The sequence below is a fragment of the Ambystoma mexicanum genome, chromosome 1p (assembly GCF_040938575.1).
Source record: "Ambystoma mexicanum isolate Mex_15411 chromosome 1p, UKY_AmexF1_1, whole genome shotgun sequence".
NCBI classification, from domain to species: Eukaryota; Metazoa; Chordata; class Amphibia; order Caudata; family Ambystomatidae; genus Ambystoma; species Ambystoma mexicanum.
The window spans coordinates 614,374,079-614,392,288 of NC_090921.1; the positions used below are offsets into that span (position 1 = coordinate 614,374,079).

The window sequence follows — 18,210 nt, forward strand, 5'->3', positions numbered from 1 at the left end:
GCTGTCTACGACCCTACTCTGGCTCTGGTCCTCCATCAGCTATCGCTGGGCTTGGGACTTCCATTGGCGCCAACTGGTGCCTGCTGCCTGGCGCTTCCACTCCGACCCAGCGCCTCCCCCCGCTGCCCCCCGATCTGACAGTGGCTGGCGCCGCTCCATTCTGCTCCTGGTCTCCTCTCCCCATCACTCTCCTAAGTCGCTCCATTGAGTACCGTCCCTACTTGAAACTGCTACACTGATCTCTGTCCTCGCCATCATAAGTCTCTACAGCTACAGACCTTCCTTACTCGTCCTATCTCTGAGCCCTCTGTTATCCAAATCTCCTTTTCACCACCCTTTCTTCCCCCCCTCTTTCGCTCCTCCTACCTTCTCCTCTCCCTCCTAATGCCCAGCCCTCTCCTCTATCCCCTCCCACACTCCTCCTGTCACACTCCTACCCTCTCTCACCGCCCTAACCTTCTTTACCCCCCTACCGCCCGCCACTCCAGCCTCCATTTCCTATGCCCAACTGAAACCTGGATCCCCCCCATAACACCTCGGTCCCCGCTTCCTTAACCACCTCCTCATCCTCCTTCTCTCACACCCCTCGCACTACTGGCCGTGGCAGAGGTGTTGGCCTCCTCTACCACCCCAAGTACATCTCCTCTTCCTCCTCACCATCTCTCCCTTCTTTCCCTTCCTTTGAATTCCTTTACAAATCTTTCTCCTCTCCCCACCCTATATCCTTCCTCTATCGTCCCCCGGGCCCTCTTTCTTCATTCTATGAAGACCTTGATCACCTCTCGCTCATCTCTCACTCCCCCTCTCCTCTATCAGTGCTTGCCGATTTTAATCTCAATCTTCCTTCTCCACCTCAATCCTCTCCCCTCTTCTCTATCCTCGACTCCTACCTCCTTTCCCCTCTTCCTTCCTCTCCGACTCACTCCTCTGGCTCCACCCTTGACCTCATCGTCAATTCTTCCTACCCCTCTTCCCCAGTCTCTACTCTTCCTGTCTATCTCTCTGATCATGCCTTACTTTATTTCTCCCTTTCTCCTCTCCCACACTCCTCCGCTGCTAACCCCTCCCCTCCAATCTACTCACAGCGTGACTTTCGCAACTTTGACTCCACCCTCTTTATTAACACTTGCTTTTCTTCTCTTCCAACTCTCCAAGACTTCTCCCTATTATCTGCGAATGATGCTCTATCCTCCCTTTCCTCTTCTATTTCCTCCCCCCTTGATCAACTTTACCCCCTTTCTCTCTTCCGCCAAACCCGGAAACCCTCTCAACCTTGAATTACTCCTCAACTCCTCTCTATGCGGCGCCTTCTCCGACGTCTCGAGAGACTCTGGCTCAAAACTCCCTCGCTTTCTAACCAAACCTTTTACTTCTCTTACCACGCACTCTACGACTCTTGTCTTGCTCTCCTCCAATTCTACACTCTCTCCTTCTGACTTCGCTAACTTCTTCTCCTCTAAGATTCTTACCCTTTGGCAAAAAATCCACACCCCCTCAGATTTCCCCTCTTCTCCCCACTCCCTCATCCTGCATGTCCATTTTCTCTCCCGTCTCCCCTTCCGAAGTCGCCACCCTCCTATCCAAAGCCCACCCCACGTCCGCCCCAACTGACCCTCTGCCTTCCCTTCTTATCCCTAAGATTTACCCTCTTCTTATCCCCTACCTCACCTCCTTCAACATCGGTCTCTCCTCAGCTACCTTTCCCTCTGCTTTCAAGCATGCTACGATCATCCCTTTTCTGAAGAAACCTTCTGCTGATCCACTTCTCACCTCTAACTTCAGACCCATCTCTCTTCTCCCATTCCTCTCCAAGCTTCTCGAGCGTCTCGCCTACTCTCAGCTCTCATCCTTTGTCACTAATTTCTCTCTCCTACCACCCTCCCAATCTGGCTTCCGTCCCAATCATTCCACTGAAACTGCTCTCACCTCTATCCTTAACTCTCTCCTCTCTGCTCTCCATGCCAAGCAATCCTCTATCCTGATTCTCCTCGATCTCTCTGCAGCCTTTGACACTGTCGATCATTCCCTCCTTCTTCACACTCTTTCCTCCTTTGGGTTCAAAGGCTCTGTTCTCAAATGGTTATCCTATTAGCTCTCTTCCCGCTCCTTTACTGTCTCCTGGGGTGGCCGGTCCTCTCCTACCTATCCTCTTGAATACGGCGTACACCAAGGTTCAGTGCTTGGTCCTTTCCTCTTCTCTCTTTACACCTCCCTCATTTCCCCTGTTATCTCCTCGTTTGGCATCTCTCACCATTCCTATGCTGACGACACTCAACTCTTTCTCTCTTTCTCCTCCTTCTCAACTGACCTTCACCAAAAACTCTCTTCCTGCCTTACTGCCATTAAGAACTGGATGTCTTCCCGCTTTCTCTTCTCTTAACACTGACAAGACCAAAGACTTATTCTTTCCCTCCAACTCTCTTCCCCTTCCTCTCCTCCCCCATTCATTCACTTTACTCCCTCTAACCTTCCTATCTCTCTCCAAGCTCGTAATTTAGGCGTTCTGTCTGACTCTCCTCTCCCCTTTTCCCAACATATTTCCCTCACTTCTCGCACCTGTCGCTACCACCTCTTCAACATTCGCAAAATCAGTCCCTCTCTCAATTTCCACTCTACCAAACTCTTAATATCCTCCCTCATCTTCTCCCGCCTCTTCTACTGCTCTTCCCTACTTTTTGGACTACCTACTTCTCATCTTGTCCCTCTTAAATCCATCTACCACTCTGCTGTGCGTACCCTCTGTCTCCTTCCTCCCGTGACTCCATCTCTACTTCTCTCTCTTACCTTCGCTGGCTTCCATTTCACTCCCAACTTAAATTTCACTTTCTCTGCCTTGTCTTCAAATCGCTCCATGGTCTTGCTCCCCCTTATCTCTCCTCCCTTCTCTCTTTCTACCCCCCCTCCCGTTCCCTTCGGTCCGCTGATCATTTCCTTCTCACTGTACCTCCGTCCCCCTGTGCCTCCTCCCGCTTCCGCTCCTTCCAACTCCTAGCACCTCTGCACTGGAACTCCCTTCCTCTTGCTATCCGTTCTACCCCCACCTTCACCTCATTCCGCACTTCCCTTAAATCTCTCCTCCTCCATTCTCCTCCTTGAAACCCCTTCTGCATCCCCTCCCTCCTTATTCTTTCCCCTTGACTATCTCCCTCCCCTCTCCTGCCTCCCCTCTCTCACCCTTCCCCTTCCCTCCTCCTACTCATCACCACCCCCCCACCCAGGCCCACTCCCCCTTTTCTCCCTATCCCCTTCAGTTAATTGCTCTTCTCACTGTTTTGTTGATTGATTCATATTGTAATTGCTTACACTATTATATTGTTTGTTTTTATGCATTAAGTTGTTCCACTGTACAGCGCTTTATAAATCAATAAATACAAATACAAGTGCGTTCCTGTCATATTATTCCTAGTCTACCTGTACGTGTACCCATGATCCCTCACACCACAATATCCTCAGTTTTTTTTCCCCCACCGTTGGTTTTCAGCAAAGCTTTGCTGTGGAGCAAAACATTTCAGTGCCATTGCGTGAGTGGTTGCCAACTTTGACACCGAGGCACTGTTGAATCGGTGGCTTCTCGACTCTACCGTGACTATGAGGAGGCTTCTAGTAGAGCTAGTGAGAGGCACAGACTAATGTTGTAATACTCTTACAGGCCTAGAGAATGTCTGTCTCTTTGCACTATATGCACTATTTTCATAAGGACAGAGTCGATACCACTAGCACCATATGAAAATTACACCTTTTTAAATTATGTCCCAGGTGTAATTCTAAGTTTCCCTGGAGAGATGTAAAGTGTGTAATAGTTGTATCCCAGGGACCACACTGCTGGGCATGCCTAAAATTCAAACCGAAGACCTGCTTCGGTGTGCTGCCAGAAGTGCCGTGCCACATACGCCATGCAAGTGGAATTCGGAGCAGCAGAGTCTGTCACCCAGATGCCGGAACTTGAGGTTTGGGTATCGGTCGCAAGGTTCGGGGTCGACCTGCAACAGTCCGATAAGGAGGCACCTTCTGGGAAATCCTTGCAGCAGATCCCCAGCTCCAAACGGCTCGACCTTGGGTCGAGTTATGGAGAGGTCCACTGGCGATCGCAAGGCCGAAAAGGTAACACAAACACAGGCGCCAACACAAGAACAGCGGAGATAAAAGCCTTGACACACAAAAAGGACACACGGTCACCACCGTAAAGCACAGTTTCCACCGAGGAAAAGCAGAACACAAGGTTCTTTCAAAACTGAAGAAAACAGGGATGAGGGGTTGAAGCATATGCTTCAGCAGCTGTCGTTCGACACCGAAAGACACGACACCCACTTCAGCCATGAAGCACAAGACTTTTGTAGACTTCTCTGACTGCGACGAGGAAAAGGAGGAAGGGAGCAAGAACAAAACTTGCAGCTCACTCCTAGATTAGACCCTCAAGAGTGGTCAATGCAAGAATTTAGGCAAACCATATCCAAGATGGTGTCCTTCATGGAGAAACATAAAACACCTATCACTTCTGTCAGTGATAGATTGGGTGCCTCCAAAAAAGAAACTGAAATCACACATTCAGGTGGATTTTGTCCCAGACTGTTTTCAGATCATGAGGGTTTTGAGGATACAGGGGATACAGACTCCCATCAGGAGTACTCGGACCTTGATTCTGGTGATTATATAATGCTATGTATGGATGAAGTCGACCACCCGGTCACTTAATCACCAACATAGGATAACTTCCAATATTGAGATTTACTGAATAGGGCAGCTGAATGCTTTGATATCTTCACAAAGGATGCAGATAAACATGATATTTAACTTTGCTACCCTCTGTTCCCTCTGCAACCTCTTATGATCATCAAGTACCTCCGCGCACCACCTGCATACCAGGTGGCTCACCATTCAAAATATCTCCGGCTTCAAATGTGATCATCTTGTATTTAAATTCATCCTTAGGCTCCCCTCTGCCCCCTTTACCTGGCTGAATCCATCTTCCACTGCTCATACCCTCTCACTCCATCGTCCCAAGCTCTTCTTCTTCTAACTCAACTGTATGTTGTTTTCTGGCCCATGCCGCCTGTTACATTTGCTCCTTCTGACTCCCTCTCACTTGAAATCCAGAAATGAAGGGCAATTCACCAGTGACTGCCTTCAATTTCACCCTTAGCAACCACCTTCTCTCACAATATGCGATGGGCTCAAAGTCTGATTGCTTTCCTCCTTCCCCAATGAGCCCCACCCACAGTTGCCACTGGATGGAAAATCTCTATACATCTATAAATAATGTAGTTACTGAAGATGTGTTTAATGTCTTTCTTGTGTTGTCCCAAGTTTGTTTACAGCTCTTTCCACACCATCCTGCAGTTCAATATGTGAATAATCAAATCGTGACTGCGCAAATCTCCCAATAGGGGGACTACTCCAGCTATCAGTATGTACTTAGTACAGTGCTTATTGGCCAAACACTTGTTATCATCCGTAAATAAATACAAATACCAAATCTGATATGTTGAAAATACAGAGGGGATCACTCAAGAAGGCGTGTAAAGTAGCCAAAGGTCTGTAGAAGAACAACATATTGTAATGTGGTAAGGGATCCAGGCCCTTTTACCAATTTGGCAATCTTGTTTTCATTGCATTCCTTTATTGCCTTGTTAGTTTTAGTAAACATTTGTGCTGCTTGGTCTACAGTGAGCCTAAGTCATTGTTATAAATAGTGCAAATGTGGGCTTTTCCTTGCCGTCTTAATGTAGCATTCCTCATCAGTGCTCTGCTTTGATGTTGTAGGAGGTTATTGATCACGTTGGGGTATGGGTATACCGAAATTCGCCTCGGAATAAGTATTCAGACGAATTCCAGCTGAAAAAAAGCTATTTGGTTTTGACAGAATGCTTAATTTTCACTCAAAGCCGAATTGTTTCCGATTCTAGAGACATAACGTTTTCCTGGAAACCTTCAGACATGACATTTTCAGCCTTTAAGAGGTTAAGTACATGAAAATGCAAGCAAAGTCTCTTGCTTTAATGTTTGGGTCAAAGAAAGCCTTTCATCTGGTGGTGTGGCGTGTTGAGACGAATGCTCAATGTTTTGTATGTCCAAAGACTAGTAACATATGTTACTAAAGAACTTAGCTATCCAGTAGTTTCAGTTTTACAAAAAAATATATAAATATATTTAAACCAAAATGTCCGTAACATCAGAAAACGCCCCTCCAATATGAGACAGTTAATAAAGAGGGTTATTTGTATAATAAAGACATGGAGGTATGCATTTAGATGGTAAGAACATTGGACAAAACGGATGTACAAGAGAAACAAATAAGTAAAAGGTTTCTCGTGTTTTGACCACGGCTATATTAAACATGGTGTGTTCACCGCAGCCGATCTTGTTTTATTTATTTTTTTTAATTTTTTTTTTAAGGGAGGTTCCCCCTAACATCCATGTAACCCATCCCCACCACCTCACCCTGCCACCCCCCAACCCTCTAACCCAAACACACAAGGCATATAGGTATTTAAAAAATAAAATTCCCACAAATGGCCTTGCTGAAAGCACCATGGTTAAAATAGCTGTGGTGAAAATAGACACAGTGAAAACATGGTAACCGTAATTAAAATAAACTTTCCCATGCCAATTGTAGGTCGGAAAATTAGCACTATCCTTCTCAAATAGTCTGCCTCCTTCTGAGAAAAATCGAGGGATCAGTATTCCCTAATTGTTTTTTTCCTGATACCTTTTGCCATGCCTCCAAACACCTCATGAGCTCCCCCACTCCAAAAACACAGTATAATACCAGCTATTATTGGAAGAAAAGTATTACAATCCCACTCTTCTCATTACCATAAGGAAAAACCTAGATTTAGCATCCAAAAGGTGTATTCCGAAGCACTCCCGGAGTAAGCAGTGTGCTAACTGATGTCATTCCTCCTTTTGTTTCAGTGCCTTGCTGGAGCCAGAAGGCAAAAGATGGGCAGGACCAAAAGGAATATTTGAAAGTATGAGTAAACACATACCAGCGATTACTTTTGTGTTGGTCCTGTTTCTTGGGCCCGGCCCTGCAAGTGACAGCTATGAATACACAAATATAAAGTGCACTGATATTTTCTATTTTCTTACTTTAAACAAACATGTTCAGTAGGTAACAAAAAGTGAAATAAAATAAAGACTGGACATGCATATCTCAAAGTGTGTTTTTAATTTACAAAGTGTGTTGTGCAACTGTACTTATTGAAAAGGCAAGTATTCGGCTCTGGCCGAATAATTTAGCCAACTATTCGGTATTCAGCTGGATACAAAATCTACTATTCGGTACACCCCTAGTTGGGGGTCAAGGTTAAGGTCATGATCTGGTGGCAGGTGAATGCTTAAAGTTGGCAGATAATTATGTCTCCTGCCCAACTATTGTTGGATTATCATGCACAGTCTGGAAGGTTGCTGTATGGTTATCTAGGCTGCATACTGATCTGCTCCATTCCTCCTGTTATCGGTCTTAAGTATTGCAATCAGTTCTTCAGAGGTGCTGAAACTGCAGGCCTTCAAACTGTTCCTCATGTTATGCTTACCTTTTTAGGGAATCAGTGCTTCAAATGATGCAGGCCGGCCAGAGGGTGGTGGATAACCCCATCTACCTGAGTGATATGGGAGCAGCATTAACTGGTGCTGAGTCTCAGGAGCTACAGGAAGTATTGGAAGAGACAAACGTAAGTGTACACATTTTGATTTCTGTCTGTTTTTTCGATAATTCAAACTATTCATACTTTTTTACATGCACCCATAATTTGCAGGCTGTTGACCAGAGACGGTTAATGATTAATACATCCTAGCAAGTAACATTGACATTCTGCTGATTGCATTTATTCAGTCCCTGTCTCGCGGGTTTTTCATTTAGAACCATGGCTTAGTCTGGGATTTTAGTTCATTGTATTCTTTCTGAGACACAAATGACAGCACATTTGTTTTCTGTAATAATGTTGTCCCATCCAACATTGTTGGACTATAACCAGACTACTACGGTTAATATTAGACTTCACCCTTTGCAATTGTCCAACTCTTTGCCCTACCCATATGAAGTCGAGAGATCCAACTTGCTACAGAATTTGTCCTGCGGGTAAATTGTTGTCATCTGCTGATTCATTGTTTAAAATCTCAATGGTTACCTCAGTCTTCCTTCCATGTGCCATGCAACAATCATGTTTTTTTCCAACAAGAGGTTCAAGAATCTATAGAAAAGATGCATTTTCTGGTGAGAGCAAGAGGAAGGTGAGAGGAAGAACAAGCCGGTAAGATAGCTCAGCAGGTTGAGCGCTTGCTGCTGCGTTCTGAGCGTAATCTGCAGGTTTGAATCCCGGCAAGGCCAACTTAGCCTTTCCTCCTTCCGAGGTCGATAAATGAGTACCAATTTCGGTTGGGTGATATTGTATGTAAATATGTGCTCTGTAAAGCGCTTTGGATTAACACATCATTAGCACTTTCTGTTAGAATGTGAATATGAACATTTCAAAGTGGCTTTTTAATTGCTGTAGTTTGCACACACAAAATGTCTGACAGTACTAGCAGCACCCTTCCCATGGCAAATTTGCGTACTAGCATACACATAACTTAATTAGCTTCTGAGGTTCTATTTCTACAACATTGCAGACAAACTACAAAATATGATTCTTCTTCAACAACAGTCAAACCTTGACCCACCAGATCCTGCATTATTCCTCTGACTTTAAGATTTAGAACAGTGCTGGGATACCTGTTGTCTTGTCTTTCCCTGCACCCTGCCCTGTATGCATGGAATGCTAGAAGTGACTGACATGGAATGCTGTGTGTGAGAATGTTATGTTCTGAATGGTTCTGTGAAGTGAATCTCAGTTGAGAAGATGGGTTGACTGAGAGAGGATGCCTGTGGATGTTCTGTACATGTGGTTTAAATGTATTCCTGTACCGGGAGCTGCAACTTAGTAAGGATGTTTCCTGGTCCGACACTGGTGTCAGTGTCCTGCTCGGCCCGGAACCCACTTCCTCAATGGCGACGAGGTTGCTGGATGTGCTGGGGGACCGCACCAGGAGAGGGACATCACCACCACCCCCCCAACCATGAGAAGATCCTCTCTCAAGGTAGGAGCGCTGGAGGCTGTAGTTGGGCCGGGCAGGCCCATCCTTTGCAAGGGGCAGGGCCAAGGGCCTATCGAGTCTGCAACAGGCAGATAGTCACTTTGCTGCGAGCGGCAGACAGTGACTTTGCTTTGAAGGGCAGCTGGACTTCAGTTAGCCGGGTCTGCAGTGCTGCGAGGTAGCACCAGTGTCTGGTGCTGTGGGACCCAAGACCTTTGTGGTGCTGTGTGGGGCAGCGGAGGTGCCAGTTTACGTTGTGAGTTTGGGGCTGTGCAAAGAGCCCAGGAGACTGTGGTCTTGGGGCTGTAGAGCCTTACCTCCTTACCCAGAGAAGCTCGTGAGAGGGCGGATTGGAGAGTGGCTGGTGCTGGGAATGGAGGATAGGTGCTGGCAGGACTGCGCTGGGCCACTGTACGAGCTTGGATGTGCGTGGGTCAGCAGCCTCTCCCCAGGGGCAAGCGCATCTGCAGCAGCAGGTCTGTTGCGGTCATAGTGTGTCTCACCCATACTAGTGACGTAACACAGCACAGCTGAGATGTTGGTGATGGGTTTTCACGGTTTTGGAACGTCACAGCGGGCAACGTTCTGAGCGTTCCCTGAACAATGAACTGGGATGATAAAAGAACCTAGCGTTGTTGGCTAACCTAACGTGGTGGAGTTGTTGCTCTACATGGAATTGTTATACAATGTATGGGTTCCACACGTTACGCAGCAGCGCTCGTAACGTGTGGAATCCAAGTGTTATGGTTCTGGAACACACTGTATAGAATCATTATGTATGCTGTTTTTTTCCTTCGAGGCAGCTCTCCGGGGACTCTACAAATAAACTTAGTCATACACCTTCCACTAGCCTTTGTGTGTGACTTTATAACAATTGGCGACGAGAGTCATGCAAACATAGGAGCCCCCGGGACCCAGCTTACCTGATCAGCTGCGCCGTGATAGACATCGGAATAATCCCAAATGACAGCACGGCGGTGGGGTTGCTCTTCGCAGGCGTCGCTGTACTTTAAAGAAAGAGAGAGAGAGCTACGGACTAATCACGTTGTCGGTGAGTGAGCGGACGATATAGAAATTAATCCCCAGTCAAGAACTTGGAAATAAGCAAGTGCGTCTTTTGAACAGTGTGTTTTCTGAACGCTGTTGCAACGGCGTATACACGCACTAGAGGAAAGGACCCAAAGACGTTCCTCTGCGTGGCAGCCATTTTGTGGATCGTATGAATGAATATGCTGGTTGCCATGGTAACCATGTTACAGAACGGCACCAAATGTTTACATGATGTAAAAAGGAGACATTACAGCAATAAAGAAAGGAAATACTATGATTGACGGTCAGTTGATGAAGAAGGAAAGTCAAACTAATGTTTATCATTAGATTCAATCAAACACTTGTGTGTAATGTTGTAAAAGCACCACTGAATATTTATTGGATTTAACTTATTGCACAGTGACGCGTCAGTGCCACCTGCTGGGCTGGATATATATATATATATATATATATATATATGTGAAGAGTCCTATCAAAACAAGAAATGTAGAGCGTTGTGCATATTCAGCCCAACTTATTTCAAAACTGCATCAAAGTTGGACAGACATAATTTGTAATAATCTGGGCCAGCATATAACCAGCCCAGGGCATTTACGATTATAACAACTGTAGTGAAAATGCAACATGTCACAGCACCGGCGCAGTTCCTCCTCTTGCCAGGAAATTCTATTTGCCCATGGGAACAGTGGGTAGATGGGTTCCAGGTTTATCTACGGGCCGTGGGAGGCAGCAAATATAATGACTATCTTAAAGAGGCCACCCTACTGAATTGTATTTGAGCTGAGGGATTGAGGATCTTCAGGGCACTCCCTGACTTGGATGAATGGGTGCTGGTGGTGATAATCGCACATTTGAAAGTGCATTGGGAAAGTTAGCAAAGCATTTTGGTAACAAAACTAATATTGTGTTGGAGAGATACAGGTTTTTTTCGAGACGCCAGCTGAAAGGGGAATCTATAGATGCTTATATAGCGGTTCTAAGAGGTCTCATGGCTATGTGCAAGTTTACTGGAGTGTATGATGAATATCTGAGAGACCAATTGGTACTGAACGGTGCAGATTCTCGCATTCAGCAGAGACTATGGCAAATGAAAGACCCATCTTTGGAACAAGCTGTAGAGACTGCCAGAACTATGGAATTGGGTGATCATTGCATGAGGGAGAGGTTTACCAAACCTGAGGAAAAAGAAATCAAGATGGTCCAGGAAGACACCAGTGGAGACTCTGAAGGGTCTCTAGTAGCAATGGTAAGGAGGATGTCGTCAACAACTCCAGGAATAGCTCAAGAAGGGGCAGAGACAATGGCGGATGCAAAAACATGACTCAGAATCGATGTATGAAATGCGGTTGGTATAAACACAATGACACTGAGAAAGAATGCCCTGCTGCGGCTGTAGAGTGTTACAAATGTGGCCATGTTGGACATTTTGCTAAAGTGTGCAGAAATGTCAGAGGAAGAGGGGGAAGATTTAACAGATTCCAACCCAGCAGACCGCATAGAGGTGCTGTGAATGTAGTTGAAGAGAGTAATAGTTCCGACAACATGATGACCGACGTAGAGGAAGACGCACAACATGTGCAAATATTAACCGTCACTGCGGTAGGAAGGAAAAGTGGACCGTGGGTTGATATGGAAATCAATGGCATATCCTTGCCCATAATGGTAGATAGAGATCTCCCTATACCATGGTTGGTGTTGAAACTTTAAGGTATTGTCTGGTGACATGAAGATGATGCTGTGTAAAATTGTAGTGTCTGACCGGTTGTTATGGTGTGGCCGTTCTGTTGTGGGATTTCCATTTTTTGAGTGCGATGTGTGGTCTACTTGCAGAGGCATGTTGTGGGGGTGCTGACACCTGGAGTGTTTGGAGTACTCTGCTGTGTGAGTTATGGGACACAGTTTATGGTGTGGCGGCCAGTGAGTTGCTGTTTAAATGGATAACCTTATTTCTGATGTTTGTTAATCTGCTTAGAATCACATGCTGTGCATAGGTCCGACATCCAGTGGTCACTGCAGAGTATTGCATTTTGTTTTTCGTAGTCGAAAAGGGGACGTCGACAAGGCGTGTCTATAACACTATCCCTATAGTGACGTGCTTTGTACCCATAATCCCTCACGCGTCGAGGTCCCTCAGATTGTTTTTTTCCGCCCAGCTTCTGGTCGCCTTACGCGGAGCTCCTAGAGAGACATTGCAAATACTTACTATCGGACCTCGGTCCTTAATTATACTTATTATATTGTTAAAGATCCCTCCCCTCGACGTTAGCTGTGAAGCTGTTTCTCCGCCGAGCAAGTTTTCGACGGAGGGGAAGAGACGGAGGAGATCCTTCGGCGCTGCCGAACACGTGGCCTGGCCTCGCCGGCCAACATACAGTACGGAGAGTGGGGGTTCGAACTTTTATCTTCTCTTTGAGAATGTCTTTCTTTCTCCCCTATCTTTCTCTTGGGGTTGTTATCACCAGTAATTATTGCCTCAGCTATGGAGAGGACACCCTTTAAGTTTTGCCCACGCTGTAGGGGCAAATACACTTGGAAGGACAAACACAAGCTCTGTAATCGTTGCATGCCCCTCGATCATAAGGAGGACAGCTGTGCGGCCTGTAAGCTCTTGAAACCAAGAACTCTTAAAGAACGCAAAGTTAAGATGTGGGCGGACTACGCTATGTCGAAGTCAGTTTCCTCACCCGCCGCCGCTGTTACAGAAAGTGACGAGGAGGGTGATAACTCGACGTCCTTTACGGAAGTCATTAACCCCCAGAAGGAGCGCTCGCGCTCCTCGACGTCCGTCCCTGGCCCCGACGGGCTCGGCTCACGCCCTGCTCATGGGGATGAACACCCCAGCGACAGGGACGCACACAGACCCCATAGGCCTAAGCACACAACCCACGGCTCTTCTTCGTCGAAGATGAAGGATCCATCAGCGCCGAAGGGGACGCAGGGCACTCCGGCGTCTACCTCAGACTATAAGGGTCTCAAGCCCCACCCGCAAACGCAGTCGCGACCAGCGATCGGGCTTTCATCAACACGGGCGCTACCCCAAAATCATCCGACGTAACGCTCCATAGAGCGGCCGTCGAGGAACAACGCGTAACGCAGGCAACGTCGACACCAGATTCCTCTGACAAACTCATTGTCCAGAGCCTGGCGAGAATTGTTTCGAAAGACACACGTAAGCGGACGACGAAACAAACGTCGAATACCGCACAAAAAGCTATAGAAACGCCGAAAAAGCATAAGAGTAGCCAGGAACTGCCCCTTTCATCTAAGGGCACTTCGGAACTACCGGAGTGCTTTTCAGATGGCGACGGAAACCTTTCTTCAACGTTGTGGGAGCGTTCTAAGCGTTTTGAAGGTGAAAACACTGATTTCCCCCTCTAGACTATTCAGGGGTCCCCATGAGACCCTGGAAAGACTCCATTCTTGTATGGAGAAAATGGAAAGGTTTTTGGGAAACCAAAACCCACCCACACCCAAAAGACTAATTGAATGGCCCCAGGATGACCCTAGGGTCAAAATTCCTAGGCTGTTTCCCCCTTCTACAGATGTATGTGACCTCACGGAAGAGGAGCAATACCTCCAGGAAGATGAGTGTTTGGGTGGAGAGGAAGAACATGAGGAAGAGGGGTTTGAAGAAGATCCTTACAGTAGTGCAGGAGCTTTCGAAGAAGATACAGCTACCTCGCAGCCTTGGCAATCCCCATCAGTGCACTCAGAACCTGATGTCTTTCACCCTTCTCCTCCCAAGGATTCACCTATTGGAAACACCTCTCCCATAGATGACCAACCTTCACTTAATGCACTATTGCGCAAGGCAGCAGCGCATTTTGAAATAGACACAGGGGAGACTCTTCCTGACATAGACTTTGTAGAGAAAGTTATTAAAGAAAAAGCCCCTGTTAGTCAGTCTATTCCGCTCCTGGCTTCTATAAATAGAAGAATAACTCCTTCCCTTTCCAATCCTGCCTTAGTCAGAGGGGTCAACCCTCGGATAGAAAAGCTCTTCAGCCCTTCGCCCTCTGACCCGTTGTACATCAGAGGCCATTCTATTCCGGACTCCCTCGTAGTTACTAATACAAGGAAAAGAGCAGGGGTACCACTATCCACTAGTGAGGCACCACCTGACAAAGAGGGCAAAAAGCTCTACGCACTTGGGAAGAGAATCACAACGTCCGCCGCCTTTTCAACTAGGATTGCAAATAACAATTCCCTACTAGCTAGCTACGCAGATGCACAGTGGAGCAAGCTGCGCAGCGAAGCAGAGGACGCACGAGAACCCCTGCGCTCACGCCTGTTAGCTACAATCTCAGAGGGAACTCTTGCAAACCAGGGCATCGTAAAGAACTCCTTAGATGCCGCAGAGACGGCTGACCGTTCCCTGGTTCAGGGAACACTTCTCAAACGCCATGTCTGGCTGCGCAATTCGGGATTTAAGTCGGAAACCCAGGCTTGGTAAATAAGCCCATAGATGAAACACATCTGTTTGCGAAAGCAGTTGATGAGGCCCTAGAACATGTGAAGAAAGAGTTTGATACCATCAAAACTCTTGACCAAATTTCTAGGCCCCTAACAGACGCGGCTATGGCAATAGACGCTCCTTTCGTGGCCAACGCCAGCAGCAAAACCAACAGCAATTTTTACTCTGCTACCAACTGGCCCTCTAACCAGGGTATCAACACCCAGTTCAGTCAAAGAGGCCAACGCCATGGCAGGGGAAGAGGTCGCGGCTCCAGCCCCAAAGGTTCCACGCCCAATACCAACAAATGACCCGAAGATTCGGGTCCCCTCCCATGCATCACCGGTCGGGGGCCGGCTAACATCGTTCCTTTCAGCATGGGAGGGAATATCGTCAGACCGCTGGGTATTATCCACCATAGCCCACGGATACTGCATCGAATTCAACGGTTCCCCGAAGTACAGACCCCCACGGAACCGACGCATGACACCGGAACACCTCACCATTCTTCTACAAGAAGTAGAAGAGCTACTGAAAAAAGAAGCTATAGAGGCTGTCCCCCTATCTCAGGTAACAGAAGGTATTTATTCAGTGTACTTCCTTGTACCCAAAAAGGACTTAACCATGCGCCCTGTATTAGATCTGCGCCCAGCGAACAAGTTTGTCAAACCCCAAAAGTTTCGTATGGTGACCTTGCAGGAAGTAATCCCACTGTTATCACAGGGGGATTACATGACAACACTGGACATGAAAGATGCATACTTTCATATTTTAATGTTGCCAGCGCACAGAAAATACCTCCGGTTCAAGATAGAGAACAAACACTACCAGTTCAGAGTACTACCCTTCGGGATAGCATCTGCACCAAGGGTATTCACGAAAGTACTGGCAGTGGCAGCGGCCCACCTGCGCAGGTTATCCATCCCGTTATACCCTTACCTCGACGACTGGCTCATAACAGGGGATTCTTACGAAACATGCTTCTCCAATACCCAAAAGACTGTAGACCTTTTGTTCCAACTGGGCTTCTCCATCAACGAAAAGAAGTCCAGCTTAGACCCCAGCCAAATCAAACAATTCCTAGGGGCTCTAATTCGAACAAAGGACGGCCTCGTCTTCCCCTCCAACGAGAGAGTCCAAAACATGCTGTTTCAGATCCCCCATTATGTGGCAGGTCGTGGCTCAACAGCCAGTGGTGTCAGGCCAGCGGACAATGGGACGATCTAGTGGTGGTCTCGCAGGCCTTGGTTCTCTCGCTACGGTGGTGGACAAAAGAAAACCTGTTATTAGGGAAAACTTTTGCCACACCCGCAGTGGAAGCCTCTCTAACCACAGACGCATCCCTTACAGGATGGGGGGCTCACCTATCCCATCACACTGCTCACGGAGCGTGGACTCCGAGCTTAGCATCCAAGCATATAAACCTGCTGGAACTACTAGCGGTGTTCAAAGCACTGAAAGCCTTTCAGGAACACCTACAAGGAAAGACAGTGATGGTCCTCACAGACAGCACCACAGCCATGTACTTACTCAACAAGCAAGGGGGCACTCACTCTCCAGGACTGTCCAAGCTGTCCCAGAACATCTGGAAGTGGGCTCTCAAACACAACATGTTCCTACTATCACAACATGTACCAGGGGAACTCAATCTGCTAGCAGACGATCTCAGCAGAGACTTCCCCCTGCCCGTAGAGTACGAATGGCGGTTACAAGAAGACATCGTCTTCGACGTCTTCACACAGTGGGGTTTCCCAGAAATAGACCTGTTCGCAACTCTGTAAAACTCTCAATGCCAAGATTACCCCTCCAGGTACCCCCAGAACCAGTCCAAGGGGAACGGTCTATCGATTCCATGGTCAGGGAAATTTGTTTACGCTTTTCCCCCCCGACTCCCCTTCCCAACAAGATAGTGCACAAGATGCACCAGGAACAAGTTACCATGATACTGGTGGCCCCTATGTGGGCCAGACAGCCATGGTTCGCTCACTTGTTGGAGATGTCTCTATCTCCTCCAGTGAAACTGCCCTGCCCTTACAACATGCTGTCACAAGACAGGGGCAGGACACTGCACCCATGCCCTCAGACCATGAACTTAGCAGCCTGGCTCCTGAGGTCATAGAATTTGGACATTTACAAATTCCACAGAGGTGCATGGACATCCTCAGAGAGGCCAGAAAGCCTAACACTCGTCACTGCTATTCTAGCAAATGGAAAAGATTTGTCATCTGGTGTAGAGGGAAGAGTATCAACCCCATTGACTGCTCTCCCACACAAATTATTCTGTACCTGACCCATTTACTGGACTCGGGTCTAGTATTCAATTCTATTAAAGTACACCTGGCAGCGCTTTCTGCTTACACCACTTCACAACTCAAAGTATCGTGGTGGAAGATCCCAGTAATCAAAGCCTTCATGGAAGGGGTAAAGAGAATACACCCTCCAATAGCAAACCCAGCTCCCGCTGGGATCTAAATGTGGTACTCACCAGGCTCATGGGGTCACCCTTTGAACCCATGCACAAGGCAACTCTTAAAGATCTCACTCTTAAGACTGCTTTCCTAATAGCTATTACCTCCATTAGGAGAGTAAGTGAACTACAGGCCCTTTTGGTTTTAGACCCCTTTGTAACAGTTCACAAGGATAAAGTGGTTCTACGCACACACCCAAGGTTCGCACCAAAATTCATCTCCAAATTCCATGTCAACCAGTCTATAGAACTACCAACGTTCTTTCAAAATCCTTCAAATCTTGGAGAAAAAAGCCTGCATACACTTGATGTGCGCAGAGCTGTCATGTTTTACATGGAAAGAACTAGTCCACTGAGAAAGACTAATCAGTTCTTTGTCTCGGTGGCAGCAGGAAGAGAAAGAGATGCAGTTTCAAAATCCACTATATCTAGATGGATTGTACAATGCATCACTCTCTGTTACACTCTTGCTAAGAAAGAACTACCCTTCAAGCCAAGAGCACACTCTACTCGAGGCACTGGGGCATCCATAGCATCCATAGGATTAATTACAAATGTTCCCCTTGAGTCCATCTGGAAAGCGGCAACCTGGAGTTCTGTACACACCTTTACAAAACACTACTGTCTAGATGCCCACTCTAGATCTGATTCCCAGGTGGGACAAGCAGTATTAAGACATCTTTTCTCTACTGTTCCTTCTCACAACCCACCTCCAACTCCGGGTACTGCTCGCTAGTCTATGCACGGTATGTGATTCTAAGCAGATTAACAAACATCAGAAGACAATGCATTACTTAGCGTAAAAGCATTTCTGATGGTTGTATCTGCTTAGATTCACATGCGCCCACCGTTCCTCCCCGCTCGGATGGAAGGAACATAGACATCCTTTTCTATATCTCTTTTCTGTACTCACTCACGTCTAGAAGGCTCCCTCAGGGCAGAAAAATACAAACAGAGGGACCTCGACGTGTCAGGGATTATGGGTACAACGCACGTCACTATAGGGATAGTGTTACAGACGCGCCTTGTCGACGTCCCCTTTTCGACTACGAAAAACAAAATGCAATACTCTGCAGTGACCACTGGATGTCGGACCTATGCACAGCATGTGAATCTAAGCAGATACAACCATCAGAAATGCTTTTACGGTAAGTAATGCATTGTC

The 18,210-nt window shown here is 47.0% G+C and overlaps 1 protein-coding gene across 1 annotated transcript in view; it reads left to right on the forward strand.

Moving 5' to 3' along the window:
- Positions 1-18,210, forward strand: part of LONP1 (lon peptidase 1, mitochondrial) — a 1,004,634-nt gene that overhangs the window by 283,497 nt on the left and 702,927 nt on the right. Inside the window, exon 6 of the mRNA XM_069649597.1 lies at positions 7,544-7,673. Coding sequence (XP_069505698.1) covers positions 7,544-7,673 — 130 coding nt within the window. The remainder of the gene's footprint in view (positions 1-7,543; positions 7,674-18,210) is intronic.